At 42.0% G+C, this 12,185-nt stretch overlaps 1 protein-coding gene across 1 annotated transcript; it reads left to right on the forward strand.

Annotated features, from left to right (window-relative positions):
- Window positions 1-734: 734 nt before the first annotated feature.
- On the forward strand, window positions 735-1,115 carry LOC138868939 (uncharacterized). The gene has a single exon (XM_070146520.1). The coding sequence runs from the start codon at window positions 735-737 to the stop codon at window positions 1,113-1,115; it is 381 nt and encodes a 126-aa protein (XP_070002621.1).
- Window positions 1,116-12,185: the final 11,070 nt, after the last annotated feature.

The raw sequence follows: 12,185 nt of genomic DNA on the forward strand, positions 1-12,185 counted from the left end.
GGCCTCCAATTTTTCAACAACCAAACAATCTGCCTCCATTTTTTGTCCCATGGTCCCAGATCGTCAAATAATGAGATGGGAAGGTTTGAGTCAATGTTTGAGAAAATGATGAAGAAGAACGCCGACTCCGATGCCTAATTGGCATCCCATAATACTTCTATCCGCAACCTAAAGGTCCAACTTGGTCAAATTTCGCAAGCTTTGAGCACTCGCTCTAAGGGTGCACTACCTAGTGACACGGTAGTAAACCCAAAGGGTGGGAACAATACCGGCCATGCAATGGCGGTGACTATAAGGAGCGGTAGAGGTGGTGAAGCAAGACCTCCAAGCAAAAGGAATTTGTGAGTGAAGATGTTGAAGTGCAAAATGACGATGATCTTATAGTTGATGAGCAAGTGAGTGAAGAGAAGTTGGATAGTGAGGTGAGAATTGATATTCATGACAATGAGGAGGAGACTCAAAATGACAGGAACCCGTCTAGGGAACACGTGATAGACATACCAAAAATGGTAATGCCTAAAACCAAGGCTCCTTTGCCAAGGACTCCTCCACCCTACCCTCAAAGACTTGAAAAACAGAAGAAAGAAAACCAGTTTAAGAAGTTTATTGAGAGGATGAAAAGTTTGTCGATCAATGTGCCCTTGGTGAAAGCTCTTGAGAAAATGTAGGGATATGCCAAGTTTATGAAAGACTTGGTAACTAAAAAGAGATCTATAGATTGTGAGACCATCAAAATGACTCATCAAGTGAGTGCCATCGTGCACTCGATGTCTCCAAAGCTTGGGGATCTCATCATATTTACTATTCCATATACCACTGGGAGTGCGGATTTTGCAAAGGCCTTGTGTGATTTGGGAGCAAGTATAAATTTGATGCCTTACTCTGTATTCAAAACTTTGGGTATTGGTCCACCGAGAGCTACTTCAATGAGATTGAAAATGGTGGATCGAACAATAAAGAGTCTGCTTGGTATTATTAATGATGTTCTTGTCTGGGTTGACAAGTTTATTTTGCCTGCGGATTTTGTGATTCTCGATTGCAAAGTCGACTATGGGGTGCCGATAATATTGAGATGGCCTTTCCTAGAAACATGGAAGGCATTGGTTGATGTGTAAGCATGGGAGCTCACCTTCCGGGTGGGTGACGAAAAAGTTGTCTTCCACGTTTGCAAATCAATGAGGCAGCCGCTTAGTACTAAGGTTTGCTATTTTGTGGATTTTGTAATGGAGATGATAGTTGATGACACGAGTGCCATGATAAATGTGGAGGATCCTTTGGAAGCTATATTGTTGAACCATGATGTGACTGAGGATAAAGGCTTGGTAGAGTATGTAAATGCTTTGCAAGGAATTAGTTCTTACTCATATGAGCCTCGTAAAATTTCCTTGGATCTTGAGAACAGAAAGACTCTACCAACAAAGCCCTCAATCGAGGAACATCCAGTATTGGAGTTGAATCTTTTGCCTCCACACCTCAGATATGAATTCTTAGGCCCTTGTTAAACTTTACCTATTATTCTTTCTTTGTGTTTAAATAATGTGCATGTATATGCCACCCTTGAGGTGCTCCACTGAAGGAAGAAGGCAATTGGATGGACTCTAGCTGATATTCGGGGGATAAGCCCAGCCTTTTGCATGCACAAGATTATACTTAAGGATGATGCCAAACCCTTCGTGGAACATCAAAGGAGTTTGAACGAGGCTATGCAAGAGGTCGTCAAGAAGGAAGTTATCAAGTTGCTGAATGCAGGGGTTATGTACCCCATCTCGGATGGTTCATGGATTTCACCGATATAATGTGTGCCGAAAAAGCGGGTATGACTGTGGTCACAAATGAGAAAAATAAGTTGATCCCCACTAGGACTGTCACCAGATAGAGGGTATATGGACTACCAAAAGCTGAACAAAGGGAACCGCAAAGATCATTTTCCATTGCCCTTTCTTAACCAAATGTTGGATAGACTTTCTAGGTGTTCCTACTATTGTTTTTTGGATGGGTACTCAGGCTACAACCAGATTTTGATTACACCGGAGGACCAGGAGAAAACCACCTTCACATATCTGTATGGAACCTTTGCATTCTCACGGATGCCTTTTGGTTTGTGTAATGCACCGGCTACCTTTTGGCGGTGTATGATGGCTATATTTACGGACATGGTGGAGGGCTTCTTGGAAGTGTTCATGGATGATTTTAGTGTTGTGGGTGACTCTTTTAAAGAATGTTTGGGTAATCTTGACAAAGTGTTGGCCCGATGTGAAGAGATAAATCTAGTGCTTAATTGGGAAAAGTGCCACTTTATGGTTGAGAAGGGCATTGTCCTCGGCCATAATATCTCAAAGAACGGTATCGAAGTAGACAAAGCGAAGATTGAAGTGATTTCAAAACTCCCTCCTCCTACTTCCATCAAGGGGGTTATGAGCTTTCTTGGGCATACGAGGTTCTACCGAAGGTTCATCAAGGAATCCTCTAAGGTGGTGAATCCCTTGTGCAAATTGTTGGAAAAGGATGCAAAGTTTGTCTTTAATGCATGAAAGTTTTTGAGCTTCTCAAGTATAGATTGACTATCACTCTCATCATTACCGCACCCAACTGGAGCTTTCCATTTGAGCTCATGTGTGATGCTAGTGACGTTACGCTTGGAGCGGTTTTGGGGCAAAGGATCAACAAAATATTTCATCTGGCCTACTATGCAAGCAAAACGATGAATGATGCCCAAGTCAATTATACTGTGACCGAAAAAGAGTTATTAGCCATTGTTTTTTCCATGGAAAAGTTTAGACCATATCTCATGGGTACCAAAGTTATTGTGCACACCGATCACGAGACACTCTGTTATTTGATGATAAAGAAGGACTCTAAGGCTAGGTTGATGAGATGGGTTCTTTTGCTTCAAGATTTTGACCTTGAGATTATTGATCGAAAAGGGTGTAAAAATCAAGTGGTGAACCACTTGTCCCACTTGGTGGAGGAGAGAAGTCCCCATGATGGCCTTGAAATTAATGATTCGTTTCCGTATGAGCAACTCCTCTATGTTTCTTTGAATAATATGCCTTGGTTCGCCGATGTGGCCAATTTTCTTGTGACCGGCATTATCCCGAGTGAGCTCTCTTCTAACCAAAGGAACAAGCTTAAACAAGAGTTCTTGGATTATTACTAGGATGATCCATATCTTTTCAAGATTTGTAATGATGGTGTGATCCGGAGATATGTTCTGGAGGAGGAGAAAACGAGTATTCTTGATGGTTGCCATTCCTTGCCCTACGGTGAACATCATGGTGGGGCAAGAACTGCTTCACAGGTTCTTAGCTGTGGCTTTTATTGGCCTACTCTGTATAAAGATGCTTGTGGAGCTTGTTAAGAGATGTGATGAGTGTCAGAGAGATGGTGGAATTTCCAAGAAGGATGAAATGCCTCTCACCACTATTCTTGAGGTTGACATTTTTTACGTGTGAGGCATAGACTTCATGGGGCCTTTAGTGAGTTTGTATGGAAACACATATATTCTGGTGGCAGTTGATTATGTTTCCAAGTGGGTTGAAGTTGTGGCTTTTCCCAACAACGAAGCCCAGAGTGTGATGGTGTTTTTCAAGAAAAATATCTTCACATGGTTTGACACTCCTCGGGCAATCATCAGTAATGGGGGTTCTCATTTCTGCAATAGGGCATTTGACACTTTGCTTGAAATGTATGGTGTCAATCACATGGTATCAACTCCTTATCATCCTCAGGCTAGTGGAAAAGTTGATGTCTCCAACAGGGAGATAAATAGCATATTGTCAAAAATTGTCAATGCAAATAGGACTGATTGGTCAAGGAAACTGGATGATGCTTTGTGGGCTTACAGGATTGCTTATAAGATTCCAATTGGTATGTCTCTGTACCGGTTGGTATTTGGGAAACCATGCCATCTTCTAGTCGAGTTAGAGCATAAGGCCATGTGGGCTTTGAAGCGGTTAAATCTTGAGTGGGATGTTGCAGTAAATCTCCGGGTAGAGCAACTCAATGAACTTGATGAATTTAGGTTTCATGCCTATTCCAGCTCGTCCTTGTATAAGGACAAGATGAAGTACTTACATGAAAAATATTCTTGGAGAAACGAATTCAAGGAGGGTGACTTGGTTCTCTTATTCAACTCTCGGTTACGACTATTTCTGGGAAAGCTCAAGTAAAAATGGAGTGGCCCTTTTGAAGTGGTGAATGTAATTCTGTTTGGTGCTCTTGATTTGAAAAACAAAAATGGTGAAATATTCCGAGATAATGGGAACCGAGTGAAGCTATATCTTGTACAATTTGATGACAGCCACGTGGTGGCCTTGATCAATTTTAAATGATGATGGTAACATGTGTCATGCCGCGATGTTAAATCAGACGCTTATTGGGAGGCAACCCATGTGTTTTTCCTTCTTTTTGATTTTCTTCTTAGTGTAAGATTTGTTTTGGACTAACTGGTTGTGTAGTTTGTGTAGGAATTATTGTGCAGTGCAGGACTATTGTTGGAAAAGTTGCCTAAGTGTGAGAATTACGCTGATCACGCTCAGAATTTTGCGGTCAGTGGTTGCTTTTCGCGGGGGCGTAAATGGCCAGCGGACGCTGACTTGGAAAGTCCAGAATATCAAATTTCTGAAGTTGTATTTGTGTCCGCGCTTGAAATTTCGTGGTTCGCGTCACTCTTTCGCGGCCGCACTTGTTTTTTCGCTCTCAGGGGTTCCTTCTTGGTTATAGCCCTGCATAGAGGTAAAAGCGCAGACCGTAGTGGAATTCCGCGGCCGCGCCAGGTAGGTCAGTGTGGGCCCTCAGGGCTTTAGTATAAATAGGAGGGCCCTCCTCCTTTTACCCTTTTCGCACCTTTCACTCTCAAAAGAAATAGCCTACTGTTCATCGTCCTCCAATCTAAGCCCAATATCATAGTACTAATCAGAAGTTAGTTTCCAACACACAATCAAACAACTGGTATGCTCAAATCATTGCATTGCTTTTATATTTGTACTTTTCTTTCTTTTAGTTTTAACTTCTTCTTTTTTAATTAGGGTTTGATTAATCCCCATAATCTAGGCATTGATGTCAAAATTCATGTGAGTACTTGTTATGTGGGCCTAATAAGGGATATGGTTGTTCATTTTACCACCTAATTGCCTAATTTGTATGCTAGTGAAAAACCTAGAGTGCCCGTTCTTTTTGAATTCCGCGACCGCGGCCTTAATTCTGCGGTCAGCATTCATATGCAGTGTTAGGTTTAAATTGATTTGTATTTTCATGGTTAGCGGCCTACTTTTCTTGGCCATGCTTCGTTTTTCGCGGACCGCGGATTATAAGTTCAAAGAACTGCCAAGTTGGGTCCGCAACCGCGCTCGTTTTTCCGCGGTCAGTGGCCTGCTTTTCGTGGTCGTGCTTCCTTTTTTGTAAACCGTGGATTTTAAGTTTAAAGAATGGTCAATTAAGGTCCACGTCCGCGTTCATTTTTTCACGGACATCGGTGCAGCTTTCGCGGCAACGCCCCTTTTTCCGCTGTCAGCGGTGCCTCAACTTCAGAGACTGAGTAGTCTGATCCCTAGTTTTTTGCGGCCGCGTCCCTTTTTCCGCTATTCGTGATGCCCATTCCGTGGCCACGCTCCATTTTTCGCTGTCAGCGGACCTTTGCTTTTGGAACACTGTCAACTTTTCATCTTCCTTCCTTTAATGGTTCTTTTAACAACAATACTAATGAGCTTTCACAGATTGTGTGTGCAGATAATGGTCTGATCTAGAAGTGCAGGTGATACACAAAAAGGGAGGGCTGAATCCTCCCGAGGCAGGGAAAGAAGAGGACAAGGAAGGACCAAATTACCACTAGCGGTCAAGAAATCTATAGGGAAGCTGCAAAAAACCATCAAAGTTGTGCACAAAGCCGCATCCCATTCTAAAGGAAGTGAGTATGTCCCTTCCCGAGAAGTTTCAGAAGGAGACTCGGTGCCAACACATATTCCTGCAGACTTTCAAGGGAAATTCCAGTTACGAGATGAGCCTACACCTCCTGCTTCCTCTACTTCTTCTGAGTCGTCTGATGGCTCAGAGGAAAGTAGTAAGGCTTTAGCATCAGCTTCTGCACCTGCCATACCTTTGGCCTCACCAATGGACCCGATTGATGAAGATGATGAGATTCCTGATGACGGAAGGGGTGGTGAAACCCAGACAGGAGGGTTGGAAAGATCTAGGAACCCTGTGGTATGGCAAGAACATCTTGTGAGTGAGAGAGCCTACCACAAGTTTTGGGAGTGGTGGCCTCAGAGGTCACTTACACTTGAGAGGGTCTTCATTGAGCCAGATCTACTACCCCACGACCCTAATGTTAAGAGGCACTTCAATGAGAGAGTGGGGTGGAAGTTCTTCATCAGCAACTTACCGGATGCCAATGAACACTTGGTCAAGGAATTTTATGCTAATGTCACCCACATAATAAGGGCACATTTTTTACCAAAGTCCAGAACAGGAAGATTAATTTTGATGGCAAGACCTTAAATGACTATGTTGGGTTCAATGATGAGTATGAGTCCTGTATTTGGAATAGGTGGCTATGGATGAGTTAGTCTGCCCTTGGCTTGCATCGGTGATTGCTCTTCTTGGGACTACTACAGCTTGGCTGACACCTGGGGTCCCGATCTACGGGAACACTTTGAGCTTCGAGGCGAAGGGGTGGGAAACTTTTGTGTGCAGCCGATTAGACCCTACTACGCATGGCAGTGATATGTTAGTCTCCCGGGCTATTATTGTAAGGGCTATCATGGCGGGATACCCGATCAACATCAGAAATATTATGACCAAGGTGATTACTAGAGTGGTTGGCAAGGATGAGAGCTCATATCCTTTCCCCAAACTTCCTCACCATGTACCTGGAGGATCAGGAAGTAGAAGGAAGAGATTTTGATACCAAAGTGAAACCAAAGAGGCCATTTTCATGGTACAGCCTTCAGGGTCCGGACAACCCCAAGTCCAAGGGCAAAGCCACCACTTCCACTGGCCAGTTTGAAGAGCCAGAGGTGGCCACCAGTTCCGAGCATTCCACCACCATGCCACATTCTCCATTTGGACCATCTACTTCCATGCCTTCTTCAGTGCCTTCTTCATTAGCATATCATTTGGCTGCACTCAGGGTTAATCAGACTCTTTCCAGCATCAACAACTGGATGCAGGCAACTACATCAAAGCTGTCTATCTTATCTCGTATAGTGGCCGCTTAGTCAGTTCCTGCACATCCTCAGGTGCCTACTTTAGTGGAGGAATTGCTAAAGGAGATTCTGAACAACCAGAAGAAGCTCCTGGAAAACCAGAAGGTTATCATGGCCACTTTGGATGCACAGGGAAAAGCAATCAAGGAACTGGGCAAACAAACAAAAAAGATGAATAAGACTCGGGCCTCAAAGAGTCAGTAAAGCTGCTGAACAAAGAGGTTGAGAAGATTAGATCAGTTGGAGACATTCCATTGGACATACTCTTGGAGGAGCTAGTTCCAGCAGCTCAGTCAGTACAGGTACTAGAGCAGGAAGCTGACAGAGAGCCCATGAGGAGAGAGGTGATCCCCCCAGACTGAGGATTTGGAGATAGAGTTAGAGAACCCCGAGGGAGGTAACTCAGGCCAGCCACAGGACCAACCAGTGACCCCATGCAGACAGAAGCATCATAGGGAGTTTTTTCTTTACTCTCTACCCTTCCCCTATTCTATTTTTGTTGATAGCATTGAGGACAATTCTAAATTTGATTTGGGGGGTGGCCTTATTTTGATGATGATTTAGATATTGGTCTGTAATTACCTTGATACTATTTTCCGTTACTTTCGTACTTTTCTTTACTTTTGGTATGTATATAAAGTTACCTTTCTATGTATATATTCATTCCCCTTTTATGTATATTCCTCTTAATCCCCTATTGTATATATTTAGTTTATTTTTCGTATTTTACTATATAACTTCTTTTGCAATTTTCCTTAATAGCATAGCTTATTATTTCATTTAGTAGTTTCTTTTTCAATTTATAGCTTCTTACTTTAAGTTTTTGTGATCAATAAGCCTTTGATTTTCCTAATTCCACGGCTCTTTCCAAAGGTGGAATTTGTGTGAACCGGGTGGCTTTTCCCGATGATGGATGGCATGACAACCTTCTTAAGAGTTTGAGTCCGTTTGCTTTATGTTTTTTGTGTAAATAGTAGTAATGAATACAAGTATCGTAGGTAAAGCTTCACTTGGGCCTAGCACATTTACCTTTGACCTTATGGTTAGAAACAAATTGATTTGCAAAGAATGGTGCTAGTTGCGACCTTTAGACTCTTGTGTTCACTAAACAATCATCGAGTGATTTTTCAGGGCCATTTGTGTTGCTCAATCTTATCTAGGGTTGTTGTGGGCCCTCAACTCTATTCTCTTTAGCAATCCAACAGCTTGTGAGATGAGGTATTGATTTGGAAGTCCAAGTCTCGTGCCTATAAGTCTAGAACTTGCCCTGAATGTTTGGCTAGGAGAATGTCTAAGTATAGCTTGACTTGAGAAATGATTATAGGCTCTCCTTGATCCAAATTGAAACTCAAAAGCATCCATAGCCCACCAAATATGATATCCCTAGTAAACCCCGTTGAGCTGAAGCCCTTGTTCTTTCAATAACCATGATACAAACTTTTATCCGTTCTAAAATGACCCTCTCTTGGCACCCGATCTTTCCTTAGCACAATTGGCAAAAGCATAAGTTTGGGGGGAGATATGAGGAATGTAAAAGTGATAAAAGGTACAAAATGAAGAAAAGGAAAGGCAAAAGAAAAAGAAAGAAAATCCAAAAAGTCAAAAATTCAAAAAGAAAGTGAATAATATAGAAAAATGAAGGGAATCAATAAAAGTAATGATGAAAGACTTGGAATGAATAAAAAGGAGAAAAATGATTGTCATGAACAAGAAAGAGTGACATTGTGTATCTCTAGTACCCTAAGGAAGAAGAAAGTCATAACCAACTCATGAAAGAGTTAAATTTGTACAAGTTCAAAGCTGAGATAAAAGCACTGACAACGGAGGAAAAGATGCCGCGGAAGGTCCATCACTAAAGCGGCCACAATTATACTGCCCACAGAATTAAGATTCAGAGAAGGTGTTTTGGGTGCAACAGATACCGCTAACCGCGATGAAAAAGTGCGGCCGCAGAATACCTGACGCAGCCGCGGTGGTATTTCCGCTGAGAGCGTCGATCAAAGTTCAAAGACCCTGCAAAGTGAGCCTGACTGAGGAGCGCGGTTCGCGTCCAAATTGCACGGCCGCGGTTGATGCTAACATAGAGGTGATAACTTTTATGTGTCCTGTGAAATCAAGTCCAAACCAAGCACAAAAGAGAATAAACGTGGTCCGCGCCTGCTTTTGCGTGGCCGTGAAAGTCCATGCGGTGAGGCGCACAGTATTTCGTTGATAGCGGAACCTTCATAGGGGTATTTTTGTCTAGTAATTTTAGCTGTGTATAAATAGATCTTTTTCATATTTTTAGGTTATCTTTTGTATCAGGGAGCTCATGAACAACCGTACTTTACCATTTAGAGTAATTTTAGAGCAGCTGTTGCTTATATTCTTAGATTTTATTCTTGTAATCAACTTTTATGGCTTACATTTCATCTCCATCTTTGATTTGTACCTTGATTATGAATAGCTAAACCTATTATCTAGGGTTGTGATCCAACCCTAGTGTGGGTATTTAATGTGTCTTCAATTTTAGGGCTTAATTATTTATGGTTTAGTGATATTTTGCCTGATTCATGCTTTAATTATAGAATTAGTGGTTGCAAATACTGATTCGTGCCTGTATGACTTAGACTCTTCTTGAGAAAGAGGTACTAAGTCTAGTAATATTAGGCTAACAAGGAATTAGGGTGCATTCAACAGATTGATAGCCCCAATTAAAGGGTTAAACCTAGAGATAGTATTACCCGACTTGAGCCAATTTTACTTGCATTATTTGGACACCCAATTAGGCTTGAGAAAGCCAATTAGGGCAAAGTCATTCAAACTACCGAGAGGTATAGAGTGAGTAATTATGTGTAAAGGTTATATCACAGCCCCAAATATACCAAGCTTATCCTAATTTTTAGATCTCATTAGATACTCGCCTATGTGTAAGTCACTTCCCTAGTGCTTTTTATCAATTGAGAAAACTCTTACAAAAATATTGTTCTTAGATTATTTTCAGCAATCAATAACATTAAAAGTAGAATAGAAACAAATCCAAGCATGGTTAGAAGCGCAATTAAAAGCAACACGCGTAACTAGATTAGATAGAAACCCAACTCCCAACCAATATTAACTCCATGTGGAAATTGATCCCGACCTTTCGGGTAAAAGCTGCATCGACCACTCCTCGCCATTATATAGTGATGCAGCGTTGGATCCGATCAGTTACTTAAATATTTTGAAGAATATTTTTGTTCCTATATGCTCTCTCTGCCAAAGCACTTCATCCCTAACGGTCAAAACACAGACCAAACGTTCACAGGAAGTCGGCAACCACCCCACGCTGGTGATCATCCCCACCAACAGGTAAGCCCCCTTTTTTGCATCATCTCTCATGCCTCCCCTTCCTCCCCCCCTCTCTCTCTCTCTCTATCTCTATCTCTCTCTCCTCTTTCTTCTTTCCCTCTTGACCACTTCCATACTTACTCGAGCAGCAACACTGCCAGTGACTACTATTTCACTGGGTAGCAACATCGGCCCTTTTGCCTCTTTCTTTTTTTCTTCATTTCTAATTCATAGTTGCGGGAAATCCCCCCCTCCCCTCCCATTTTCTCTGCTCCTTTTCTCTTTGTTCCCTCTTTCTCTTCGTTTCCTTTTCTTTGCGCTTTTTTGCTACGGTTGGGGCTTCGCTAGTGGTAGCGGTGATAGACCATCCACCTTTGATTGGCTTCATAATGTTTTGTGTGTATTTCAGGTTCGGGTCAATGGCTTTTGGCAGTGATCGGGACGTGCATATGCAAATAGTGAATAACAGATCGAGCGTTTGTCAACAATGGGCGGCGCAGGAGTTGGACGTGAACATACAAGGTGGATGCAATACCGCCATGTATACCAAGACAATTCTTAGGTTCTAATTATGGGAGTTTGTACCTCCCATTTTCCTATTTCCCTTCGTTGTGTTAGTTAAATTGCTGCTATCTTAGTTCATAATATTTAATCACCATATTAGTGTGCCTATAGTGGCAACGTGTCTTCCTTTACTTTGGTCTGTTGCCTAGTGTGTGTTAATGATTTCCCTTAGTCTGCTGTAGGTATAGTGATTGTAGTCTGGGATGGTCGACTGAGGTCACATCATCGGGGAGAGCGGGGGGTGAGGCGGTATGAGGGGCAAGGATTAGTGGATGGGAAGGGAGGCAAGGGAGGTAAGGGGAACAATGGTGCCTATAGGTTGAGAATTAGGTCATGGAATGTCGGTACATTGACGGGTAAGTCTATATAGCTGGCAAAGATCCTCCAAAGAGGAGGGTCAATTTAGCATGCGTCAAGGAGACTAGGTGGGTAGGTTCGAGAGCGAGGGATGCGGACAAGTATAAGCTTTAGTACTCTGGATTCCGGAAGGGTAAAAATGGAGTGGGTATCTTGGTGGATGGGGAACTTAGAGAGTCAGTGGTTGAGGTTAGAAGGGTAAATGATAGATTGATGACTATTAAGTTGGTGGTTGGAGAGTATACCCTAAACATCATTAGCGCTTACACGCTGCATGCGGGCCTGGATTGTTACAACCCATATCCACACGCGTTAGTTCATGCCATATATTAGTTAACATAATTCCAAGAAGGAATTACCTTTGAGATGATAAGAAGTTAATCCTATTGGTCTTAAGTGATACAAGGGTGTATAAGGGTGATTAAAAGTATTAGAAGTTAAACAAATCAAGGATGTTGTAACTCGTATTTTCAGGTAAACCTAGAGGTTCTTAATACACTCAAGAGGTCATGTATTAAGGTATTTGAATTATATAATATCTGTATCATAAGTCTTGAAGTCAAACGAGTTATGAAACAAAAGTCGACAAATGTTGTCGCAACTTAGGTTCATAATTTTACTTAAACATTAGGTCAAATAATTCTAAGCTTTTCTCCTAATTTACAAGGAATTACAGGGTGATCTACCCACCCAATTAAATATATATGAGTCTAGTTTCCAACGTATTATACCGTTTGTCAATACGATCTCGGA

Source organism: Nicotiana sylvestris, chromosome 5 (assembly GCF_000393655.2).
Source record: "Nicotiana sylvestris chromosome 5, ASM39365v2, whole genome shotgun sequence".
Lineage (NCBI taxonomy): Eukaryota > Viridiplantae > Streptophyta > Magnoliopsida > Solanales > Solanaceae > Nicotiana > Nicotiana sylvestris.